At 43.6% G+C, this 24,059-nt stretch overlaps 1 protein-coding gene across 3 annotated transcripts in view; it reads left to right on the top strand.

Annotated features, from left to right (window-relative positions):
* Positions 1–2,814: 2,814 nt before the first annotated feature.
* The window catches only part of kmt2d (lysine (K)-specific methyltransferase 2D), a 29,868-nt gene continuing 8,623 nt past the window's right edge, over positions 2,815–24,059 (top strand). Inside the window, exons 1-40 of one of the 3 annotated variants that reach the window (XM_085444911.1) lie at positions 2,815–3,533; positions 5,810–5,892; positions 6,074–6,182; positions 6,270–6,472; positions 6,667–6,776; positions 6,863–7,025; positions 7,470–7,641; positions 7,774–7,888; positions 8,106–8,284; positions 8,383–8,660; positions 8,798–8,917; positions 9,072–9,865; positions 9,992–10,117; positions 10,271–10,384; positions 10,508–10,612; positions 10,697–10,878; positions 11,181–11,345; positions 11,500–11,609; positions 11,742–11,786; positions 11,888–12,076; positions 12,176–12,358; positions 12,464–12,586; positions 13,184–13,305; positions 13,401–13,530; positions 13,614–13,700; positions 13,783–13,860; positions 13,958–14,116; positions 14,250–14,319; positions 14,482–14,720; positions 14,826–14,899; positions 15,165–15,215; positions 15,324–16,940; positions 17,033–17,191; positions 17,521–17,639; positions 17,793–19,723; positions 19,810–19,933; positions 20,318–20,399; positions 20,492–20,558; positions 20,701–20,933; positions 21,044–23,944. In XM_085444911.1, coding sequence (XP_085301037.1) covers positions 5,844–5,892; positions 6,074–6,182; positions 6,270–6,472; positions 6,667–6,776; positions 6,863–7,025; positions 7,470–7,641; positions 7,774–7,888; positions 8,106–8,284; positions 8,383–8,660; positions 8,798–8,917; positions 9,072–9,865; positions 9,992–10,117; positions 10,271–10,384; positions 10,508–10,612; positions 10,697–10,878; positions 11,181–11,345; positions 11,500–11,609; positions 11,742–11,786; positions 11,888–12,076; positions 12,176–12,358; positions 12,464–12,586; positions 13,184–13,305; positions 13,401–13,530; positions 13,614–13,700; positions 13,783–13,860; positions 13,958–14,116; positions 14,250–14,319; positions 14,482–14,720; positions 14,826–14,899; positions 15,165–15,215; positions 15,324–16,940; positions 17,033–17,191; positions 17,521–17,639; positions 17,793–19,723; positions 19,810–19,933; positions 20,318–20,399; positions 20,492–20,558; positions 20,701–20,933; positions 21,044–23,944 — 11,877 coding nt within the window. In that variant the 5' untranslated portion in view covers positions 2,815–3,533; positions 5,810–5,843. Of the gene's footprint in view, positions 3,534–3,677; positions 3,776–5,809; positions 5,893–6,073; positions 6,183–6,269; positions 6,473–6,666; positions 6,777–6,862; positions 7,026–7,469; positions 7,642–7,773; positions 7,889–8,105; positions 8,285–8,382; positions 8,661–8,797; positions 8,918–9,071; positions 9,866–9,991; positions 10,118–10,270; positions 10,385–10,507; positions 10,613–10,696; positions 10,879–11,180; positions 11,346–11,499; positions 11,610–11,741; positions 11,787–11,887; positions 12,077–12,175; positions 12,359–12,463; positions 12,587–13,183; positions 13,306–13,400; positions 13,531–13,613; positions 13,701–13,782; positions 13,861–13,957; positions 14,117–14,249; positions 14,320–14,481; positions 14,721–14,825; positions 14,900–15,164; positions 15,216–15,323; positions 16,941–17,032; positions 17,192–17,520; positions 17,640–17,792; positions 19,724–19,809; positions 19,934–20,317; positions 20,400–20,491; positions 20,559–20,700; positions 20,934–21,043; positions 23,945–24,059 lie in introns of those variants that run through there. The other 2 variants (XM_085444913.1, XM_085444912.1) reach the window with 2 other exon arrangements.

Consider the following 24,059-nt stretch of genomic DNA (forward strand, 5'->3'; position numbering starts at 1 on the left):
TATAAAGTACAATGTGACTTCCTACAAAGACAATAAACATTACTACTAAACATCTAATTTTTTACTGGTTTCAAGTAAACAAATGTTTTAAAGGTTCATAATAAAGTGTAGGGTTCTGTTCAGCACTAGTCTGAGGTTATACACCCCCCTTGTGGAGGAACTGATATCACCCCACTGAGTTGTATTTGGTACCATCTAAATTAATAAATAGCAAACACTCCTGATCCTCTCTTTAATTTAGCAGGCCTCAATTTGATTCAGAACATTTATGATAGAGTATTATGAGTTAAAATGTTCGTCGTAACCTATCAAATAGGAGGACTTTATGCTGTTTTTCCAGCAGACAATATGACAAGGAGAGAGCTCCATACCAGAGTAACAGGAATCTGAAATCAAAACCAGCTCAATATTAATAAGTCAAGCCACAAAACAGGTGAAACTCTATGCAATAAAAGTAACTTGAGCTGTTTATTTTAACCATCATTACTGTTACATCAGAATATATTCTTGTCTTCCAGTTCTGTTGTAAACATCTGTGAAGGTATTCCAGGGGATTATCCTTGAGATACAGGAGGCAGATGGGGGAGAGCATCCGCTTCACCTACCGTCCAATAGGAGAGTCCTGGTGCCCTAATACCACCCTCCCTGTGCATCTATCAGCCAATCAGCAACTATCTTCCAGCCAGTCTCAGCCGACCCAAAATCTAATCCAATCTTACTAAAGCTGAATGGGGAGTTAACTAATCCTGTCAGGGGGACCAGTAATAACCTATTTTCAAAATGGAAACATGCACTCCCCACAGTCGTGCACTGAAAGAGTCAAAGAGAAGTTGAATAAATATTACCATTTGTAACAGAAACAAGTGTCAGTGAGGACTTTTCATGGCTACAAAATCCAGCAAAGGACATTTTTGCCAACATTCCTTCCATTTTTTAAAATTATCAAATAGATTTAAGTATTTTTATTTTCGTCAATGCAAATAGCTCCTGTCAACCATGGTAAAAATGGCTTTATTATAGCATACCACAATAATTAGGTGTGTTAAGGTGACTCCTGAAAAACAACAATAAATTGTAATATTTTTACAAAGAAACAACCCCCCACCCCCCCAACTCTTATTGGAGTAAAAGGTCACACTCAGAAGACCATTCCTTATTTCTATGTGTTCACTCAGCTTAAAATAATTTCAGCGGCCTAATCTAAAGCCCGAGGTGTATATATGCCTCTCCACATATGAAATTAATGCATAAATGTACCAGTGCAGGGTCAGCTGTGGATCCACCCCCTGCAGCAGGTGCATAATGCAATATGTATGATTGTCTTTATTTGTAGGTAAGGACCATTAAGAACTCAGATCACTCACATTAATTTCACAATTGTGATATTCAGCCGGACTTATTTTATTCCTTTTTAAAAAAAAAAAAGTTACTTTCAGCTGCTTCCTTATTCACAAGGGGTCACCAAAGCACACACGTGTGATGTGGTAGAGTTTTTACTGCAAATGCCCTGCAGGAATTTTTGTCCTCGGCTACTTGAAAATGTAGAGGTACAAGCAAGGTTCCTACTGTACCTGTAACAGTTGGGCGTTCTGCTCTAAGGCAGAATAAGAGTTAAACAGTAGATGATTAAACCTATGACCTTCTAGTAATCGGACCCACTGCTACCCAACCTAATTTCCTGTAGGTTCGCTGGATCATCTCAATGACTCTCGACCTTTACTTTGTGTTTATACAGCCTCAGGCCCCTGGTGTTTCAGCATGGGCTCAAGAAGGTGTGACACAAATAGGTCAATGTCTTGATTTAATTAGAGCTACACATATACAATCTTTACAGTTAAAAAATCCCCCAGAATGACAACTTTTTCACAACTTTATAAATAAAAGCTTCCTGTAAACAACTCTTTATTGTCATGCAAAGTTTATTAGATTGTCTTGTAACTTGTTGTCAGTGTCACAGCAGTTCTCAGGACAGCTTTCTTGAACCTATATTGTCCTGTGTTATCTATACCACTATAGTTTTCTCACAGTGATAAGGCAAAAATAAAGAAAGAAAACCTCTTTGCCCACTGACAGGAACTGGGGTTTGGTCACCTTCCCTGACATTACCACTGCACTTTAATCCTATCTGCAAATCAAATTTGAAGTTGCATTACAATGATAAATATTTTAATAGAAAGGTCATACACTCAATGTGAATGATCAGATAAGAGATTTAAAATGTCTGCTTAAAGACTGGGCATTTTAACACAAAAGATTATTGTTATTCGTCCTGTTTTGTTTGTTTTTACTTCTTCTTCTTCTTCTTTGGATTCATTCTTCCTTGAAAGACGTTTATCTTGCAGGCATATTGCAAAACAAAACAATGGTGTAACAAATTGCACGATTACACGATTTCAAAACGCGCAACATTACACGACCCGCTAAAATGTATTTATTTATTTTTTAGATAATCGATTACGACCCATCGGCAATGGTCATCAGAAAGACAGGCGGAAAAAATTAATCGTTAAACACAATGAGCACATTTGTTAAATCAATTACAAAAATAAATTTGCACCACGACAAATGTAACATAATCGAACCCACACACATCGTGGCCCATCATTTAAACAAGCAAACCATTCATCAGCAGACATGTGCACAGCAGCTGTATTCTTACAATCATAACAGTCTAATGAAAAATGGCCTCCCTGGATCCGAAAATCAAAATGATCTAATGTCCACCATATTTCACTGGTCAGCGCTCACCAGATTGAAATCGTATGTGGTAAAAACTATTAGCCTCGTACAAGGTTTACTCGAGGTTTAAAAAGTGTAGTAGAAACTAGTAGTAAATATAATTTCTGCCCCTTGGTTTGCATGAATTATTATTTTTTGACGTAGTTGTTATTAGCTGGCACGGCTAGCAGCAGTTAGCCACTTGGCAGAACAGCCGTTTGAGGACGCGAAGTGAAGAAGAGATGCTAGTGACCCACACAAGGGTACCCATGCAAAGTTGACTCGCAAATTTAGGTAGATGAAAAGTCTGCGGTCGACTGACACCAGACGCCAAAAATATATACTTTTGGTGACTTGTCAACAAAGTTCAGCGCTGTCATTTTCGCATACACTGTTGTGGTGCAAACTTGCAATAGCTTATCACGACCTCGCGAACGAGATTCCAGAGCAGAGCAAAAGCTAGCTGATGTTAGCCATTCCAGCTAAAACCCTGAAGCAAGGAAAAGTAGTTAGTTTCGATTCGCTGTATGAAGCCGGGGAATCTTTACTAGACTTGTGTCTGTGACTAACAGTTCCCCGATAGCGTACTCGACACAAAAGCTCAAGTTGCCTGTTAGCTAATGGCATTATCCATCTAGCTAGCAGCATCGCTCAGCCTGCCTTCCGCCGACGTGCACTTCCCCCCACTCTGACTCCAGCCGGCTAGCCGTAGAGTTAGTCCGGTACATAAAATGAAGCGACCATCAGCATTTTGGGACGCTGCGTGGCTCTGTGGATTTTGCTGATACATGAGGAGACGATATTGTTTTTGTGAGGTGAGCTGCTTTGATTATGGCTCCTTTAAACCTGTTACCTAAAGACACGCCAACCCTGACCTTAGACCGGGTGTTAGCTCTACAGTCGGTAGTGTTTAGCTGTTAGCTTCGAGTGGATGGGGGCTGTGTAATTGCTGGAAAACTAGCAATGTTACCTGGGAGCTAACTTTAGGTTGATATATGTTGCACATCGACTGTTTCCGCGCCATTATACGCAGTGTAGCAGGTTAACATTTTTAAAGGTATGTCCATGTTTGTGGGATTTTGTGTATTTTATGAAGTTTTTTTCTCTTTCCAAGACTTTGCAGCTACGTCACTGTTGGTAGTTTTTAGCTTTTCCGTTTCAGCCTGCCGCCAGTGACATGGACATGGCAATTTTCTGGACAGAACCAACCCTTTGAAGTCGATGTTTACATTGAGAAATAGTGCTTAGCGCTGCAGTTGTTCAATTGTAAAATATCAGTAGCTTTTCTGTTATTATTTACAGTTACTGCAACAAATCGTTGTCGCTATTTGTAAAGAGTATAAACTAAAAGCAAACACCTCTACCCTTTAAGTTAATTTGTAACGTTAACACTTTTAACGTCAACTTCGCTAGCCAGGATGTTAAGACGTTAAAGCACTCGTCGTGTTATTACTTTGCTTTACGTGTTAGTAACTGTATTATTGAGATAAAACATATATGGTATCCACATGAACTGAGATATGAGTCGAGTTAGATTTGGAAGATCTAGTTTGTTGTCAAGAAGAAAGCCCGTTTCTGGTTCCATCGAGTGTGTCTAATACGGACATGCAACGTTAACGTTTCATTTCGTGCAGTAGCTCAGTTGCATTCTCCAGCTAGCAATCTGCTAATGATGCGCACCACCAGGCAATATGATAGTACTTTTAATCGCGTTGAGTTGAAATTGTTTGAGAGTTTTTTGTTTTGTGTTCCCACTAATGGGAAAGACGTGCAAAACAACCCTGGGTAATTTTGACAAGGATTGAAATACTTTTGATACTTTGTGCTGTATTAAAAGCGTTAAATTCGGCTTGTAATAACTGATGCTTCTGTGCATGAACCACCAGAAAAGCCCAGTCGTCCTCGGGCTGGGATCCGCTTCCACCTGCCCCAGTGAAAATGAAAAGAAATCATTACCAAATGGGTATGACAGCGTTAACCCACAGGAAGGCTTTTTCCTCAAGTATGATGGCACAATTTACATTTTGTAACTCCTGAAAAAACGCTCTTCTGTGTTTGATTTGTACTTTGAAGCCATCGTCACGTTATTTGCCAGCATCGCACTGATGTCGATTGTGCGGGTCTTTTTCGGTTTCGCGATCATACTTATAAATCCTAGCGAAGCTGTAATATAGCAAAAACATATGGGCTACTACGCGAATTGAAGTTGTCCGACCTCGTTTAAAATGCCTGTTAAGAGCTTTAAACGTTACACGCATGAGAATGGGTCGTTTGATTAGCTATGTGGGTAAAATATGGTGAGGCCCTCGTTGTTTGTTTTACAGTATTTTTGTTAATGGCGTGAACCTCGCAGCGGAACTATGATGCTTGCGACGAGGTTCTGCACGAAAGGAGTCCCGCTGCAACAGGAAGCTCCACACACGGAAGTTGTATGTTCTTTGTGTATCCCGATTTATGGTTGTTTTATTTAGCAAAACACCATTTTAGTTTTAACATTTCGCGCTTTTCCACCAAAACTGCTTGACCGATTTGGATTATGAATTGCTGGGTAAATAACTTGAGTTGTTAAAACGTTGTCGGATTGATCGTGCTCTTATAACCTTAACGCTGTTTTTACGAGTTTGCGAAAAAAGCTCGATTGTACAGGATAAATACAAGGAAATTATCTTTAAAAAAGAGGGGGAGAGGGGGGGAAAGAAACAGCAGGCAGCATTTATTAGTTGTGTTGTTGGCTTTTATGTAAAAGTGGGTTTGGATGCGTAGAGTGTGCATTTTGTGGTTAAGATGGCTTTTTATGTTTAATATGTTGGATTATGAACATTGGAGTTTTCTGTCTCAGCAAGTGAGAAACTGGAGATCACTTAACTGCTCAGTTTTATATAGGAGAAAATAAGGAAAATCTTTCGGGTTTTTTGTGTTTCATTTTCTTTTTCTTTTCTCTACATTATGTGATGATGATGACATTAGCATTTTAAAATAGTATGCCCATTTTTTAAAATGTATTTTTTATCTACAGTATTGTGGAATTACCATAATAATTACTATGACAATGATTTGCAAACTGGTGCTAGTTTACATTTTTAAATTGCAGATCTCTGTCAGGGAGGTCAAAATCAGTACGGGGGATGGACGAGCAGAAATCAAACTGCGAAGAGAATGACTCTGAACCAACAGGTAATGTTTTCTTTGCTTTCTGGACTCTCTTCTGCACCTTTATGAAGATAATGGTGTGTTTTTTCCCTTTAAGCTGTGGCTACCATTGTGAATAAGGGAGCTATTTGTGTGTTTCATGCAATTATTCTTAAGATTTATTTAAAAAAAAAATTGCCTTTAAACATTTTTTCCTTTTGTCTAGCTGATGACAATGCCACTGCAAAGCAGCTTGTCTCTTCTGCCGGGGCGTCTAAGGCCATTCCTGCTGTGGAGTCGTCGAGTGCTAATGCAGCCTCTTCTAGCACATCTGTGTAAGCCCTTTATTATATAATAAAACCTGCTGTGCTTCTTGCTTTATCCAAAGAAGGTGCTTTCAACAATTTCTCACCTGTGTACAGAGAGAGCGTTCGAGCCTGTGCGCTTTGTAACTGTGTGGAGCGGAGTCTGCATGGACAGCGGGAACTGAGGCACTTTGGACCATTTTCTGAGCGGCCAACCCTCAAGCCATCAGCTTCCCCACTGCCACAGCCTGGAAATGATGACCTGTCTTCCATTGGATTTCCTGATTCGCCTTGTCTGACAGCACTCCTTGATGACTCAGGTTAAAGTCTAAACAAATAAATAAATAAATAAAAAAAAATATATATATATGTGTATATGAATATGATTATTTTATTTTTTTTAATTTCTGTTAGAATTGTTTGAAACATGTTAGGTTCTTTCTACTAGAGCACGCTGATGTAGAACAGAGGTTTGGTTAGATATTTTACTAATGTTGGGCTTTATTATAAACAGGGGGATGTTGGGTTCACCACTGGTGTGCAGTGTGGTCAGAGGGAGTAAAGCAGACAGAGGATGAAGAGTTGGAGAATGTGGATAAAGCTGTTATCTCAGGGACACAGCGGGTAAGTGTAGTTTGATTAACCTGGATTAGATGTACTCGATGAAAATATAAAGACAAACCAAACTTGATACCCTTGGCTTGCTCCAGATTTGCGAATACTGCAAAAGGCTGGGTGCAACCATTCGATGCCATGCTGAGGGCTGTTTGCGGTTCTACCACTTTCCCTGCTCAGCAGCCAGTGGATCCTTTCAGTCTATGAAACAGCTGGTCCTCCTCTGTCCAGAGCACATAGATAAGGCAGAGGAGCTGGGTAAGTGACACTGTGTAAGAAAGTCATCACAATTCTGACAAAGGCTTCTGTTTCAGACTAGGACTTTACACACACATATGATGTCCTGCTGCCAATCAAACAGCAAAAAAGTAGAAAAGCAGCATATTGTTTGGCTTGGATATTTGTTATGCTCCATGTATATCTGGCTCATCATCTGTGGACTAGCAGTTTGACAAGACTTAAAGACGTCTTTATTGTTTAAAATGTCAGCTGTCTGTGTAACTTAATTTCTTTTTTGTCTACTTTTAACTTGTCTTTCTTAAAAACGGAAAACTTACTAAAATTTAAACAAAACATGAGAGTTAAGTGCTAGCTTCATACCTTGTTGAGTCTCATGATAATTTAAGGTGAACTGAGAATATTTTTATGAAACCTATTCATATGTTTTTTTTGTTTTTTGTTTTGTTTGTTTGTTTTATGCAGCTGGTGAAGAGTCTTGGTGTGCAGTATGTGACTCAGCAGGCGAGCTCACTGATTTGCTCTTCTGCACGGGTTGTGGTCTCCACTACCATGCAGCCTGTCTGGAGATTGGAGCCACACCTATCCAGAGGGCAGGATGGCAGTGTCCAGAGTGTAAAGTGTGCCAGACTTGCAGGTGAGTCTAACAGTCTAGCATCGTTCCTTTTTCTCAGATGTGTGTCCTGTTTTACTTTGTTTTTATTTTAACTGATTATTTTATTTGAATTGATTAAATCTCCCTTTTCCACTTATTATTACTTTTTCTTAGACAACCAGGTGAAGACTCCAAAATGTTGGTATGTGATGCTTGTGATAAGGGATACCACACCTTCTGTCTCCAGCCAGCCATGGATTCTCTTCCCTCTGACCCATGGAAATGCAGAGTAAATCCTTTTTCTTTATTTAACCCTCTATCCAAAAAGATTTCCGTATATTGAAACTGGACATTCACTTATTTAATAAAACATAATCTTACCTTATTTTATCCAAATTATTTCTGTTTAAAAAGACATTGGTAAAGGTTTTTTTTGTTGTTGTTTTTTGTTTTTTCCCTGTCTGCTTTTTTTGGGTAATTGTGCTCTGTAATCTTTATTCTATTAGAGGTGTCGTGTATGTGTGGTGTGCGGAGTCCGTGGACTAGTGCTGCCAGGCTCGGCCCAGTGGTTTGATAACTACGCCGTGTGTGAGGGATGCCAGCATCACCGCAGTTCTATATGTTGTGTGTGCAGCAAAGCTGCCAACCCGTCTGTTGCTTTGCAGTGTTGCAGCATGTGCCGCAGGTTAGTTTAAAATATAACAGAGCTTGCCATGATGTGTGACCATGTCAGTGTTACGATCATTAAAAACAAATAAAAATCTTAATAATCTTTTGTCTCAGATGGGTTCACAGTGAGTGTAGTTCAGCGGGGGAACCCCCAAAAGCTGAGATCATTTGCCTGCTTTGTAAGGAGGGTCAGCGGAAGCCAGTTGCTGAACCATACACAGCAGACACTCAGACCACAACGTCCCTTAAGGAAACTGAAGGAGACATTAAATTGGTGGGAATGCCAGTCCAAATGGATACAGACTTATCAGAAGTGACACCAGGACAGAAACACACATTAGAAATGGGACAGGCTAAAGATGAGGCTGATAAAGAGACACCTATGGACTTTGGTAAGTCGTTACTGTACACTACATTGGATCAAACTTAAAAGAAATGCCTGTGATTTGCATATGGCTGTTAGAGCATTTTGCGTGTGTGTGTGTGTGTCAGCAATGTTTTTATTTAGTTTAATTATTTTTCATCTTAGTGATGGAGTTTGCAGCGGTTCAGGCAACAAACACTGTGGAGAGAACAATGAAGGGAGAGCCACCCTTACCAACAGAAGCTTTTGGTTCTGAGGGACCAGCTCCTCTGCTTGAGTCTACAGGTAAACCAAGGTCGCACGATGGATGTACTATATATGAAAATAAACACCAAGCAGAACTAGATTTTTTTTTTTCCCCCCCCAAAAGATTATTGTATCTAATAATGGATGTAAAAATGACAGTGGTGATAATCACACATTCCTTCATTTCAAATAGGCTGTGCAACAACAGAGCAGAGGGGCTCTTGTCCTCCCGCTGCTGAAGACGGAGCCAAAGAGGCACAGAGTCAAGTGGCAGCTTCCCAGGATCCCACAGCAGAGACACAGTCTAACAACAGCTGTGAAGTAGAACCAACACCAGTGTCACAGCAAGGCCCTGAAAGCATGGAGGTGGATGAGGAGAAGCAAGATGCTCCTCCCTCAGTTAAACAAGAACTATCACAAGAGTTATTGAAGAGTGCATCTGGTGACATCTGTATAGGACCGTTCTGTAACGATCCCCAGAAGTTACCAGCTTCCACAGTCTCTGTGGTTAAAACGGAGCCTTTGTCTATGGATGAAAAGCAGGAACGAAGTCCATGCCATGACTTCCAGTTGCTTTCTAATCGTTCTTTATCAATAGACACACAAGAGTCCCTCTCTGCAGCTGACATAGAGGGGAGGTTATTACCTCACTCTGAGGAGGAGGAGGAAGAGGAGGATGAGGATGATGACCAAATGAAAGGACACAGTGAGGACATCAAGAGAAAACTACAAGAGGTTAAGCCGGAGTTGTTGCTGGATGAAATGTCAAATATGAGCCATGGTGATGAGAGCAGCAGTGGCTTTCTAGGCTCTCCAGGAGAACCTGACCCTCAGCTTTCCATGGAGCTTGGCCTTGTACCTTCCAGCCGCTCGCACACTGACATCTTGCTCACTGAGACCGATGACTCTCTTCCCTTTGAACCTCTCAGAAGTGACAGAGAAAAGGCCAAACGCAGAGGGTCCCCAGGCCGCTCAAGGGTCAAACAGGTGAGGTCACCATGTACTAGTTGATATATATTTTTTGATAGCTGGCACTAATTTAAGTCTTTGTTTTTAATGTGTCATTGTTATAACGTGACTTGACATTGAGAAGGCTGTTTCTGTGAATTGCAGGGACGAAGCAGTAGTTTCCCTGGAAAGCGTAGACCTCGAGGTGGTAGTGGTGGTGGTGGTGGAGGGAGAGGGCGTGGTGGGAGGTCACGCCTTAAAGCTATGGCCTCCTGCATCGACGCCTTTTTGGTGAGCTGCACTTTTAAGCATGTGTTTTTGTTTTTTGTTGTTGTTTTTAATGTTATTTAACTTTTTAAAATATTTTAGTAATATGTAGTTCTCATAATTTTCATAAATTAGCTTGAAATAAAATACTTCTGCAAAATTACTACACTGTTACAGCTAAGCATGACCTCAGACACTGGACTGAGTAAGGAGGAAGACGAAGAAGAAGATGACACCATGCAGAACACAGTTGTTCTTTTTTCAAACACCGATAAATTTGTTCTGCTACAGGTAAAGCTGCTTTGACGTTTTCACTTACCCTGTGTGGATTTGCTGTGTTGACATTTCTGTATGACTGCAAATTGACTTATTGTTCTTAATTTTTCTCTTTTGTTTTCTCTCTTGTATTTTTAGGACATGTGTGTCGTCTGTGGCAGTTTTGGAAAGGGTGTAGAGGGGCAGTTGCTGGCTTGCGCTCAGTGTGCCCAGTGCTACCATCCTTATTGTGTTAACAGCAAAGTAAGAACAATGCTAAACTTATGATGGATTATGTTTTCATTGTTTTGTTTTGAAAATCCAGATTAAATTTGATGTCTTCTGCAGATCACCAAGACGATGCTTCGTAAGGGCTGGCGTTGTTTGGAATGTATTGTGTGTGAAGTGTGTGGAAAGGCTTCAGACCCGTCTCGTCTGCTGCTGTGTGACGACTGTGATGTCAGCTATCACACCTACTGCTTGGACCCTCCCCTGCACACTGTACCCAAGGGTGGTTGGAAGTGCAAATGGTAAAAAGAGAGAGACATGATAAAAAAACAAGAAACTTAAGTGCACAAAGCTTTGTTCATCCATGTAGCTTTGAATTGGGTCAAATGGAAATGAATATATCCAAATTTGCATATTATGTAAAACACTGGTGGCTCAGCCTTCATTTGCAATTCAGAGGCCCATCCCTCCGGCTCTTGCTTCTGTAGCAACAGAAAATTTGTTACACCAATCACATTGGTATCAGTAGTTTTATTTTTTTAATCTTGCATATTAGCTGGAAAAATGTTATAAAGCACTAAACTACATCTCTATCTCTGTCCAGGTGTGTGTGCTGTGTGCAGTGTGGATCCAACTCACCAGGTTTCCACTGCGAGTGGCAGAACAACTACACACACTGCGGGCCTTGCGCCAGCCTCGTCACCTGCCCGGTATGCCGGGAGAATTTCATGGAGGAGGAGCTCTTGCTGCAGTGTCAGTACTGCGATCGGTGGGTGCTGATTATTGGAACTACGCACAAAATAACCAGAAAATGAGAGCGAGTAAAGCATTACTTATGTATTTTTGATGTCATAAATTATTCCATATCATCTTTGATTTGTTGAAAAGTGCACATAGCTAGGTTTTTATGTGTGCCTATGCAGATGGGTCCATGCCGTCTGTGAGAGTCTGTACACAGAGGATGAGGTGGAACAGGCTTCTGATGAGGGCTTTGCTTGCACATCTTGCACCCCATATGTTCCAAAACCTGTGGGTAAGTCTCAGATTGACAGTGTCTAGGTCTTCAGAAATACAATTAAGATATTGTGGGGTGAGTTTTTTGACTGGTTGTTTTATTGGTGACACAATTTTCTTTTTCTCCCTACTTTTTGCCCTTTGGTCACAGTAGTAGAGTCAGCCATTATGGCTTCAATAAAGATAAAAGAGCCAGGTAAGAAGATGTAGCTCCTTATGTTAGTTAATTATTCCAAGTACATTTTCTGAGTTTGTGCCCTTTATTTTTTACTTAAATTTGTGATTGTCACTTTTTAGAGCCCCAGTTCTACCGTTTGGAGGGTGTTTGGCTTACAGAGTCAGGCATGTCCCTGCTTCGTAGCATCTCTATGTCTCCCCTGCACAAGAGACGGCAACGTCGCTCCCGTCTTGGCACTATGTGCTCTGAAGGAGGTCCTGATGGAATGGATCTAAGAGAGGTTGAAGGAGAAGGGGATGAGGGAAAAGGTTTGGACAATTTCCACTCGTTCATTTGTCTCTAAAGAGTTTTCAGGATTACTTTGTGCCTTTTACAATAAATAAATAAATGTTCCTCTATATAACCAGGCTGTGGGGATCCCATGGACTGTGAATCAAAGATAGACCAACATGGGAGCCCTGAGAGAGACGGTGGTACTGAGCGGGATGCAGGTGCAGAGGGAGGTGCTGACGGTGACTGTGAGGGTCTTAAAGGGGGAGCAGAGGAGACAGATGACAGCAAGAAAAGAAAGCGAAAACCTTACAGGCCTGGTATGCAATCATGAATGTGACTGTATAAAGGCATTTACAGTATCTACATAGATGTATCATCATATCCAAAATAATTAAAACATATGTTTCCTTTAATTATGTTAGGAATTGGAGGTTTTATGGTGCGACAAAGGAAGTGTCACACACGGATGAAGAAAGAATTTTTTGCCCAGTTGGCTGGAGAGACCATGTTGGATGGACAGCCAATTGAGCGAACTATTGAAGAAGGTTTGTGACAACAATTAATTAATTAATATATATATATATATATATATATATATATATATATATATATATATATATATATATATAGTTTTTTTTTTTTTTTTTTTTTTTTTTTTTTTTTCTCCACTGTTGTGTCACATTGTTTTTAGGTCAGTGGTAGTGACTTAATTGATATAACTGTTCAATGGTATGTCAGGTCAGAAAGCTTGCTAGGGAACATAGTAGCTTGTTCACCTTCTTTGTGATCTAAGGCTGCATTTAGACTTATATCAACCACTGACATCAAACCAAGCCCTTGTTTATTTAATTAAAGCCACAATGCTGAAGTGAACAAGGTGGTAAAGTAGAGGAATCAAGCAAAAAAATAATCAAGGTGATTCAATAGAACATCGTGATCAGGACTTAATTTGTGACAAAATGCTTTAAAATCCGACATGATGCAAACACTACATGCCCCCACCTTCACACACTTAGACATTTTTAATGTTCAGCTCCCTTGGAACGTCCTCATCTCTGCTTAACTTGTAGAGTTGTGATTCAATGTATTTTATGCAAATAACCTAAACCAAAGAAAACTGAATTTTATTATTACATTTTTAGGGCCCCACCCTGACACAGACAACATTATGGATCCTAAACCAGTGGAGGGAGAGGAACAGGCCAAGAAACGTCGGGGTCGGAAGAGGAGCAAACTCGAGGATATGTTTCCAGCTTATCTCCAGGTTTCTTGTCTCTCTATGTGCCATGTTTTAAAAGTGAAAATAAAGATATCCACTGATTTGATGTATATATTGTAAACATTTGTAATTCCCGGCAGGAGGCATTCTTTGGAAAGACACTGATAGACTTGAGTAAGAAGGCAGTGATGATACCTCCAGGGCAGAGGCCAGGTTCATGCCCCATCAGACCTACTTTACCAGCACCAACCAAGAGTACTACCCCAGACAGTAAGAACATTAACTTGAATTTGGGATGCTGGTTAAGAAAAAAAGTCAGTGCAGGATATGTAAATTTTTGTTTCTTTCACTAGCTGATGCCGGGGATCGTGTGGTGGACATAAATTGTCCTCTCAAGCAAGAGGGGGGTGAAGCCCCCCAGGCTCAGGGAGACGGTGCAGGTAAGTATCTATGTGGCAGGTGAAGTTAATAGACCTTTTTAACATGCAGTTCCAGGTTGTTTTAAAGTTTTACACCTTTTAGGGATTCCTACACCATCCTCATCACAGACAAACCAGGTGTCAACTGATCCTCATGATTCTGATGCAGAAAAAAATGAAGGTAAGTTCCTGCGGAGGGCACTGTGCTATATAGCATTTAAGAATGACTTGTAATATAATTTATTCCTTCCTACCATGCTGTTGTGCTTGTGTGATAGGTCTTCCACAGGGGGTGGAGAGTCAGGATTCTGAGCAGTTCTTCAGGAAGGTTCTGGGAGTGTCGGATGGTTCCTCCTTGGGAGGTATGAAGCCCATCTTGGAGGGCAATAAGGGAGAACTCAGTCGTAGTGCTTTGCCACAGAGAGCTCTCCCCTCAGGTGAGAACAAGGGTTTCCTACAGATGTTCATATAATTAAAACCGCAGCTATTATTACCTGTTGTATGATTCCTGAATTATTAAAAGCATGATTGAAAAACTGTTGTATTTTAATTCAATTACCGGAATTGCAGGGTCCCTGCCCTCAGCTGGAATGATGGATGCCTTTCCTGGAATTTCTCAGTCACCGTTCTTCGACATGCGGTAGGCTCATTAGTGCATTTTATTTCACAGCATCTCAGTCATGTAGTTACAACTCATATAAAAGCAGAAGCTTAATTCCCAATTATTTCTATTTTTCCCCCCGCATGTGGCCTTTTTATTTGACCAAAAAACAAACCCTCTAACTTATTATATGGTGTACAGGGACAGAGGAGGGCTGTTCAGTCCAGATGGCGGTGAGGAGAGCCCTTGGGCAACTCCCTCTACCCCAGCAACTCCTTCCTCCCCACCAACCCCCACAGAGGCAGAGGGTGATGGTCTGTCCTATAACCAGCGTAGTCTGCAGCGCTGGGAGAAGGATGAGGAGCTTGGAGAGCTCTCAACTATTTCCCCTGTTCTTTATGCCAATACAAACTTCCCAACTCTCAAACAGGACTACCCAGGTTAGTGAAGAAGAAACATATTGTACAATGTATTTTATCAAGGTCATGATTTTTAAGTTTATGTCACAGTTGTAACGTAAGTGTTAAATATTTCTCTCATCACAGATTGGGCTAGTCGCTGCAAGCAGATCATGAAAATCTGGAGGAAGGTCCCAGCTGCTGACAAGGTTCCATATCTGGTAGGTTCTCTGTTTTTGTTTTGTTTAATACATTATTCTTTCATATTATCATTTGTTTGCTGTAATTCTCTTTTTAACACATTTCTAAATTTGCAGTTGGTCATATACTAGGTTCTCCTTTTTTAATTTTTTATTTATTTATTTATCCATTGTGTGTTTTTTAGCCTTGTTTTTATAAGAGTTCGTGCTTGGACTTGTGTGCCTGTACATACGTGCAGAAGCCGACTCTCTCTCTCTCTCTCTCTCTCGCTCTCTCTCTTTGTAGCAAAAGGCCAAAGATAACCGAGCAGCTCAGAGGATAAACAAGGCACAGAAGGTGAGTTAAAAGTAGATTTCTTTTTTTATTAAGTTTAGCAAATGACTTCATTAGGTTTACGGTGTGTGTGGTTAATATTCCTTTGGTGCTCTTTTTACCTTTTCACAGCAGGCAGAAAGTCAAGTGTGCAGGCCAGTAAAAACAGAGCAACCACGTGCAAAGGGAGAACGGCCAAGTTTACACCTCCAGATCCCACCACCTTCAGGCTCAACATCAATCGCCTCTCAACCCAGCTCTGCAGACAGCCCATTTCCCTTGCCTCCCGATTCAGGATCGTCTTCTGTCTTTTTCTCAGATGGACCTGTCAAAACTCCATTATCAGCTGAAATCCGGACAGATCCTTTGGCTAAGCTTCCGCCTCAGTCACCCCATTCTTACTCACACCCAACCACACCTTTCTCTAATGCCGGGGCCAGCCCCGTACAGGCCCCTTCCTCAGGTTATTCTGCTTCCGGCCCGCAGGGCCCTCCTCAGGGACGGCCAGCCAGTCTTGGCCCTTTTGACATGCAACCAGGAACTCCTGGAACCCCCAGACGGGCTCAGCAGGTTGACCCCTACTTCAGATCACAGCTGCAGCAGCAACAGGGTCTTCTTCCACAATCCCAGCAAGGCTCTCAGGAGTCCCTAGGGCCTCCAGAAAGTCCTCATTCAAGAGGTCCTGGGCTCGGGGAGTCGACCATTTTTTCACCATCCCACAATACCCACTATGGAGATCCCTTCAGAACCCAGCAAGGAATGGGAAGGCCAGAATATGGTTCATCACCGTCACCATCTGCATTGGCTTCATCTCCTGCAAGCACAGGGCAGTACAGGACTGATATGAGTGCACCCTCTCCACGTTCCTCTGCAGTTGGCAGACATGATCTGTCCACCGGCTCCCCTGCTGGAATGCTTGAGTCTGGAGATGGTTTGTTCAAGGCACCTTTAACGCCACGAATGCACCAAGGAGAGAGTGGGGCACTTCATCCTGGAGCTTCACCTAGCCATGTTGCTGAAGGCTTCAGGCAGTCTCCCTCTCACTCTGATCCCCATATTCATCCTCCACTAACTACCAGACCGCAGTCAGGTGATAATTGTTCTCTTGGACCCCAGAGACACGCTGTAGCTCAACAGGAGCAATGTCCTAGAGTACCCTCCAGCCCACAGTCCCAGGGCAGCTGCCAGTCTCCCCACACTCCTGGTGGCATGTCCAATGATGGTTACTCTGTCCAGTCTCCTGCTACTCCTCGTTTCCAATCTCCAGACCCTTGTTCTCGGCCACCTTCAAGGCCACAATCTAGAGACCCGTTTGCAGCAGTCCATAAGCCACCTCGCACTTCCTCTATTGGCCCAGAGGGAACTGGAAGTTTCAAAACATCCCCTCATCCTAACCAGCCATCTCCAGCCCATTCTACTAATACATCTATAGGGGATCCCCTCTCTGGAAAGCCATCAGCTCCCCCTACTTTCAGCCGCAGCCCGAGCACGGGAGGCTTTCAAATAACTCAACAGCAGACTCAGATGGTGCAGCAACCACAGCCACAAACTCAGCCGGCTTTGTCAGCAGACAGCCTTACCTCGCGAGTGCCACCTTCCTCTGGATCTCAAGAAATACCAGCTGTCCACACTTCAGACATGTCAAGTCAGCCATCTTTGCCAGTAACTCAAGAAATTCCTGATATTTCAGCAGTACAGGACCCTTCAGTAGCAGGACTCAGCCCTGCTGATCTGGAAAAGCACAGACCGGTATCAAAATATTTGCCTTTGAGCAGGCATTGAGTGCACTTCTGCATGCTTTTGTTTTTTCTTTGCTAATCAAAGTTTCTCGTGTTTTATAGCGCCAAAGACTGAGGGAATTTGTGATCAGACAACAAATGCACAGACAAGAGAAGGAGGCAGCTGCTGCTGCTGGCAGTGCATCCCCTGGATGGTCTGGGGGAGGGATGGGAGCCTTTCAGCAGGATAAAACTCACAGAGCACCACCACCTTATCCACAGGTAGGGATCCTGTGATTGAATAACATTACATTATTAATGTGAAATCTTGCAGGCATTGTTACATGCATGTGGGGAAGATGCCCACAGATGATTAGTGGCATTGTAAAGCGCTTTGGGTGCCTTGAAAAGCGCTATATAAATCCAATTCATTATAATAATAATAATAATAATAATAATAATAAAAAAAAAAAACCCCTACATCTTCCAGATTATTATTATTATTATTATTAAGTTTCTGATTTTCATGCAGACATTATGAAAAAAGTTATTTTTGATTTATTAATAACTAAAGAGTCAAGGGACAATGGTACAATTTTTACTTCCTTTAGGAACGTATTGCTGCTGCCGCTTCAAGTGCTCAGGCTTCTGTGTCGGGGAAGATGCCCACAGATGATAAGCTCATTCGCCCACCACATACAGGAAACCCTGCCGTTGTTGATCCAGTTAGGTAAGCATTTAAATAATGAGGTACTTGGATTGAATAAACCAAATACAGGCATAAATCTTTTGGCCCTGAAGATACAATTGGCGTCTTAAATTAGTCCAACTCCCTTTCGTTGTTTTTGGGGGGGGAAAAAAAAAAAATTTTGTCTTTCTTCAGGCTACCAGGATCTTCCAGACCGCAGGGTATGTTTACCCGTCCACCATTCCCTCCTCAGTGGCAGGGCCAGGCTCCAAGGAGGTTCCCTCAGCCTGGCATGGAAGCTGTGGGCATAAGGCACAATCTTAACCCTGCTGTCAATATCCAAGGTATGGAAGGCATGGGTAATACTCATGCCATGATGCCAGGGCACGGAGGTGAATCCATGCAGCCAATGAGTCAAGGTCCACCACCACAGTTCATTGAGTTGAGACATAATTCACAAAGGCCACCCCTGCGACACCAATTTATACCCCGTGGACCCCAGCCCAGGCCACGTCTCTTTGTCCCAGAGCAAGAGATGTCAACACCTTATGTTCAGCAACTTCCTATAGCTCAAGTTGGTGGGATTCAGACAGAGGGGTTACAACAGGGTGGACTGTCAGTTTTACTGCCTCAGCAGTCCCACATGCAACCTCAAAATGCTACTTCAGCCCAAAACACTCGCAGTACTGAGCAGCATCGACTTTCACAACCAGGTATAGTCACAGAGCCCCAGCCTGCAGCTGTAGAAAATGCAGAAGAACTGCCAGAACCTGATCTTGATGGGCTAGGCGATGCTCCAGGAGATGGAGGAGTAGAAGATGAGGATGATTTGGCTCTTGACCTGGACCCTGACAAAGGAGATGATGACTTGGGCAACCTGGACAACCTCGAAACCAATGATCCACATCTTGATGACTTACTCAACAGTGATGAGTTTGACCTGCTGGCTTACACTGATCCTGAACTGAACCAAGGAGACCCTAAAGATGTCTTCTCAGACCAGCTGCGGCTGGTAGAAGCTGAAAGTGAGGGTCCTTCAGCGTCGTCTGGTTCTGCACATGTTAAAGTGGAAGACAAAGCCAGGGTGGAGCCAGAGCGGAAGGCTCTGACAAAAGTCCCTTCTACTGCACTAGAGTCTGCTGCTCAACTAACACGCTCTTCACAAACCGCTGATGCCTCTAAAGTTAAAGTAGAGAACAGAGGTTTGACGCCTCAGCTGCAAACGGGACAGACTGTGGTGAAAGCTGAAATGGGAGAAGCGGTATCCATGCCTCTTGGTGTGACCGCACCAACAACAAAGACTCCACAAAGTGAGAGCCAGTCTGCCTCACTCAGTTCTGTTCGATTAGGGGGACTTCCATATCCCTTGCCAGGCCAAGGTAATCCATTGCCTTTTCCTCCAGCTCCTCCACATGGCGATATGGGTGATGATCCCTTAGGACTACCTGATGTAGGGGAGCAGCACTCTCCTGCTGTAGATCTGGCAAAGGTAGAGAGCTCATTAGATGGTGAACTGCCTCTTCTAATACAAGATCTCCTGGAGCATGAAAAGAAAGAACAACAGAAACAGCAACAGCTCAGTTCTCTTCAACAAGGAGGCATACCACAACAGTTTTCAGGCATTCCAAATCCACATCCGAATCAACATTCATCTGGGCAAATAATGTTACCACACCACCATCGTCCACCACCCCAAGGTATGATGAATCAGCCAGGGATGGTACCGCGTGCGTCACACATTTTGCAGCAGCAAAGGCTTATGGGACCTGGTATAGTACCGCCAACTCACATGATGGCCCAGCAGCAAACCATGATGAGGACGATGCAGCCTGGGATGCAGCCTGGGATGCAGCCTGGGATGCAGCCAGGGATGCAGCCAGGGATGCAGCCAGGGATGCAGCCTGGGGTGCAGCCAGGGGTGCAGCCAGGGATGCAGCCTGGGGTGCAGCCAGGGATGCAGCCTGGGGTGCAGCCAGGGATGCAGCCTGGGATGCAGCCTGGGGTGCAGCCTGGGGTGCAGCCAGGGATGCAGCCAGTGATCCAGCCAGGACTTGGCCATCAATCACAACAGCAGCAGCCAGCAGTAAAACAGTCAACTCTGACCAACAGCTTCTTCCCAGATAAAGGTAAGCTTCATGTCTTGTCACAGCCACAACTTCTTCTTTTTTCTTTTGTTTTTCCATACTTCCACTAATTTCACCTATTATTGCAGATTTGGACAAATTTGCTACAGATAACATTATGGATCCCATTGCCAAGGCGAAGATGGTTGCCCTTCAGGGTATTAAGAGAGTGTTGGCACAGGATCCAATGGTTGTTCCCACTGGCATTAACAGGTATTTCTAATAATGTTTTTTTTTGTTTGTTTGTTTTTTTAATAAATAACATGGATATGTTTTTGCCATTGTTAAACTGCTGCTAGAAAGCAGAGCATGTGTTGATTGTGATTATCTTCAGATCTAGTTTTTGTTGTTGGTTCCAGCTCTTGTAAGCTGTTCAACGTAAAAGTAGCATCCCTAACACCACTGTTCACAAGGTTAACTGCTCAGCAACCACTTATTTGCAGTAGCTATGTGTCAGAGACATGCCTGCAATGGTAACTTCAGTGTTAAAGACTGCGATTAGACGATCAACTGTACCATTAGCACACCTGTTTGCTGAGGCCCATGTTAAATATTTTTAAGTGGATGTCACTCAGCACTGTTTTGCTTTCTCTTCAGGCAACAAGTTTCTCTGCTTGCTCAGAGGCTGGCTTCTGCCCCAGCCACAGATCCAAATCAACTTGCATCTGGACCTGCAAAGGTATGTTGGTTTATTTTTAAAAAGTGATCGATGATTTAATTTGTAAAACTGATGATAGCTGAGTCATTTAAATGCCACGTTTTTCTGTTTAGGAGGGAGAGACAAGTGATCCACCCCAGTCAAGGCCTAACCCTCCTCAGTTTGTGCAAGGAATAATCAGTATGTTTGACCAATACTGCCTTTTGAGCTGAATTGAGTCTTTTTTTTTTTCTTTTCTTTTTTTTTTAAGATTAATTTTTTTTATTGCAGTCTCCATACATTTGTGGATAGCTAAGGGTGGTTTGTGATTTCTTTTCTATAGATGATGCTGAACAGCACCAATACGAAGAATGGCTTCTTCATACCCAGCAGTTACTCCAAATGCAACTGAAATTTTTGGAAGAACAGATAGGAGTTCATCGCAAATCACGCAAAGCACTGTGTGCGAAGCAACGCACTGCTAAGAAGGCTGGCAGAGAGTTTGCTGAGGCAGATGCAGAGAAACTTAAGTTGGTCACAGAAGAGCAGAGTAAAATTCAGAAGCAGCTTGACCAGGTGTGTAGATGTTCAATGTTCTGAAAACAATTTTTGCATTGCACAAAAAAGGCTTCTGGCACATTTGATATACATGATATACAGATGTCCTCATAAATATTCTGTTTTAGGTGCGCAAGCAACAGAAGGAGCACACAAATCTAATTGCAGAGTACAGAAGCAAGCAGCAGCAGCATCAACAACAACAGCAGCAGCATCAACAACAACAGCAGCAGCAGCAGCAACAACAGCAGCAGCAAGGCTCTGGTATTATAACCCAAGGTCATTCTGCACAGGGGGGGCCCTCTCACATGTTTCCCAAAATGCCTGGTCAGATGATGATGGGCCAGCAGGGGGCACCAGTAATGGGGCAACATCCTGGCATGGTACCCCAAGGTGGGATGCCTGTCAGAATGCCCCAAGGTCAGCCCTTTATTGGAGGAGCCCAGCCACAGCTTTCTGGGGCTCTTGGAGCCAGTGGTGCCAGGGTCCCAGGTCCTCCTGGGCCTTCAGGAGGATTTTTCCCTCAGGGGCCTGGGGTGCAAGGTGCAGACCCTAGGCTTCTTCAAGAAAGACAACTTCAGCATAGGATGCAGATGGCAAAGTTCCAGCAACAGCAGCTGATGGGCCAACAACCAGTGTCACTCCCAAATCAACAGTCTAGTTTAATCAATCAGTCGCAGGCTGGTATGATGGGGCACCAACTTATGGCACAACAACAGGCGAACACTCAGCAGGGTATGCTAGCTAATCAGGCTAATCAGCAGAACATGGTCCAGGTTGCACAAGGAATAGTTGGAGGCCAGACTGTGGCTCCATCACAGAATCTTGTGGGCAGCCAGCCTATTAACCATTCTCAAGGCATGGTATCAACTCAGGCAGGAATAATTGGTAACCAACAAGTTGCATTGTCACAGCAGCAGAGGCCTCAGCTGATGATGGGACAGCAGGGTATGGTTGGTGCTCAAGGTCACCCTGGCCTGAGGGGGCCCCATGCCCAGTTGACTCCTCAACAACAGAACATTCTGGCCCAACGCATGCTTGCATCTCAGCAAAATATTACAAAGAATTTAGCCCACCTTCAGCAGCAGCAAATGACACAAAGACAACCAGCACAGTTGATCAACCAGTCTGGCCAAGAGCAAGGTCTTTCCCAACCCTCTACCCCACAAATGGGTTCCTCTCCTTCAGCAGGAAGTAACACACCCCAGCCCCAGGGATCTACAGAGAGCCAAAACTCAGGACCCAAAGAAGGTGGTATCCTCAGCCCTGATTCAAGAACCCCACCACAGCAGAGCGGACCCTCTACTCCCAACCAGATCCAACTAGGCTCTGCAAATGATCATCAAACTGACCTGGGACGACAGCAGCAGCACCAGAATCAGGTTTATGTAGGCCAGCAGCAACAATCAAATCCCCAGTCTGTACATGAGAAACAGTCGGGTTTGGTCGGGAACCAGCAAACTGGTATGCAGCAACTGCAGCAACAACTTCCAGTCACTGTCCAGAGGCAAAGTTCCCTCACCACTGACAAGCCCAGTTTGATGACAATTAAAGAGGAAGGAAAAACATCTGATTTCTTACATCATCAACAGCAAACTCTTCAAAATGCCACACAGCAGCCACAGGACCCCACCATGCCGCAACAGATCACAGGACACAACCATCCAGGGCAGCAACAACCTGCTATGATGGGTCTTAGTTCACAACAGCAGGCCATCATGGCCCAACAGCAGAAACAGCAGGTTTTAATGAGTATGATGAGAGCTCAGCAGCAAGGAATGATGGGACAGAGACCTGGTGTTCCTCCTGGACAGATCCGCGCCCCTATCAACATCCAGGCCATTATTGCTCAGAATCCTCAGCTCCGCAATCTCCCCCCCAACCAACAAATACAGCACATCCAAGCCATGATTGCACAAAGACAACAAGGACAAATGCTGCGGATGCCAATAGGTCAGGGCCAACAACATCAGTTGAGGCCTCAGCTCCCACAGATGGGACAGCAAATGATGGGGATGGAAGGCCATCAAATGTCACATGGAGTCATGGGGAATCCAGGAGCAGTGGGAAATCAACACCAGCCAGGTATGCCAGGCCAACAACCTGGTGTTGCTCCTCAGATACAGCAAGGAATGATGGTCTCTGGGCAGCAGCTCCAAGTGGGAGAGATGATGCAGCAACATATGAGAGGACAGGTGCCACATTCCCCAATGGACCAGGGCCCAATGGTGAGGCCAGCATCTCCACGTCAGCCATTAGCCAACTCCCCTGGGGATTCTCAACGGCACACTTTTAATCAAGCTATGGGGATTCGTCCACCCACTCCCACCCAGAACCAACAGCAAGCACTAATGGCAGGCCGTGTGCAGGGCTCTCCATCGCATGCATATTCTCCAAGAACTCCCTTTGGCATGAGTCCAGTCCACCCAGTCTCACCCCATTCATCTCATGTCTCCTCACCTTCTATAGCTGACAGCAGGGCTGGGAGGGGCAGTCCCTACAGTCAAGTCAAGGCTTCTCCACTCAGGTCACCCGGGGCTAAGAGTCCACTTGATTGTCCAGGACCTAAAGCAGACACTCAGTCACCAGGCAGTGGTCTGGCTGCTTCAGTGACTTCCAATGGGCCACAGAGAGGTACAAATGCTCAGCGTCAGTTGCAGCAGGGTGCAGAAGACAAACAAGAGGAGCTATGCAAAATGACAATACAGAATATTAAACAGGAACCAAGGGAGGTCCAGTGTGACAGTGCGGCTGAAGCTCCTACTGGGACTATAAAGCATGAAGCAACCGGGGAGATGGTTAACGCTGGGAACAACACTACCTTTATTAATGCTGGAAGTGCTGCTGTGACTCAAAGCCCTAGATCTGAGACTGGACAGCAGTTGCTGCAGAAACTCCTAAGAACTAAGAATATTCAGCTTGGCGCTCAGAGGCCTTGTGAAGGCATCCACAGTGAGATCAATGGTCACATCAACAGCAAACTGGCAATGCTTGAGCAGAAGCTTCAAGGGACTCCACGAAACATGGAGGTATGTTTTCCTAAAGTGTATTCATTCTCTTTACCCTGATCCCAAAAGGTTGATTCTGTTTATCTGGACGTAGCGTTTTCAATGGGAGAAATGTTTCGTCACTCAACCTTTTGGG

This window comes from Copadichromis virginalis, linkage group LG20, assembly GCF_057382275.1.
Source record: "Copadichromis virginalis isolate Kocher_CV1m ecotype Utaka linkage group LG20, C_Virginalis_male_GT1.1, whole genome shotgun sequence".
Lineage (NCBI taxonomy): Eukaryota > Metazoa > Chordata > Actinopteri > Cichliformes > Cichlidae > Copadichromis > Copadichromis virginalis.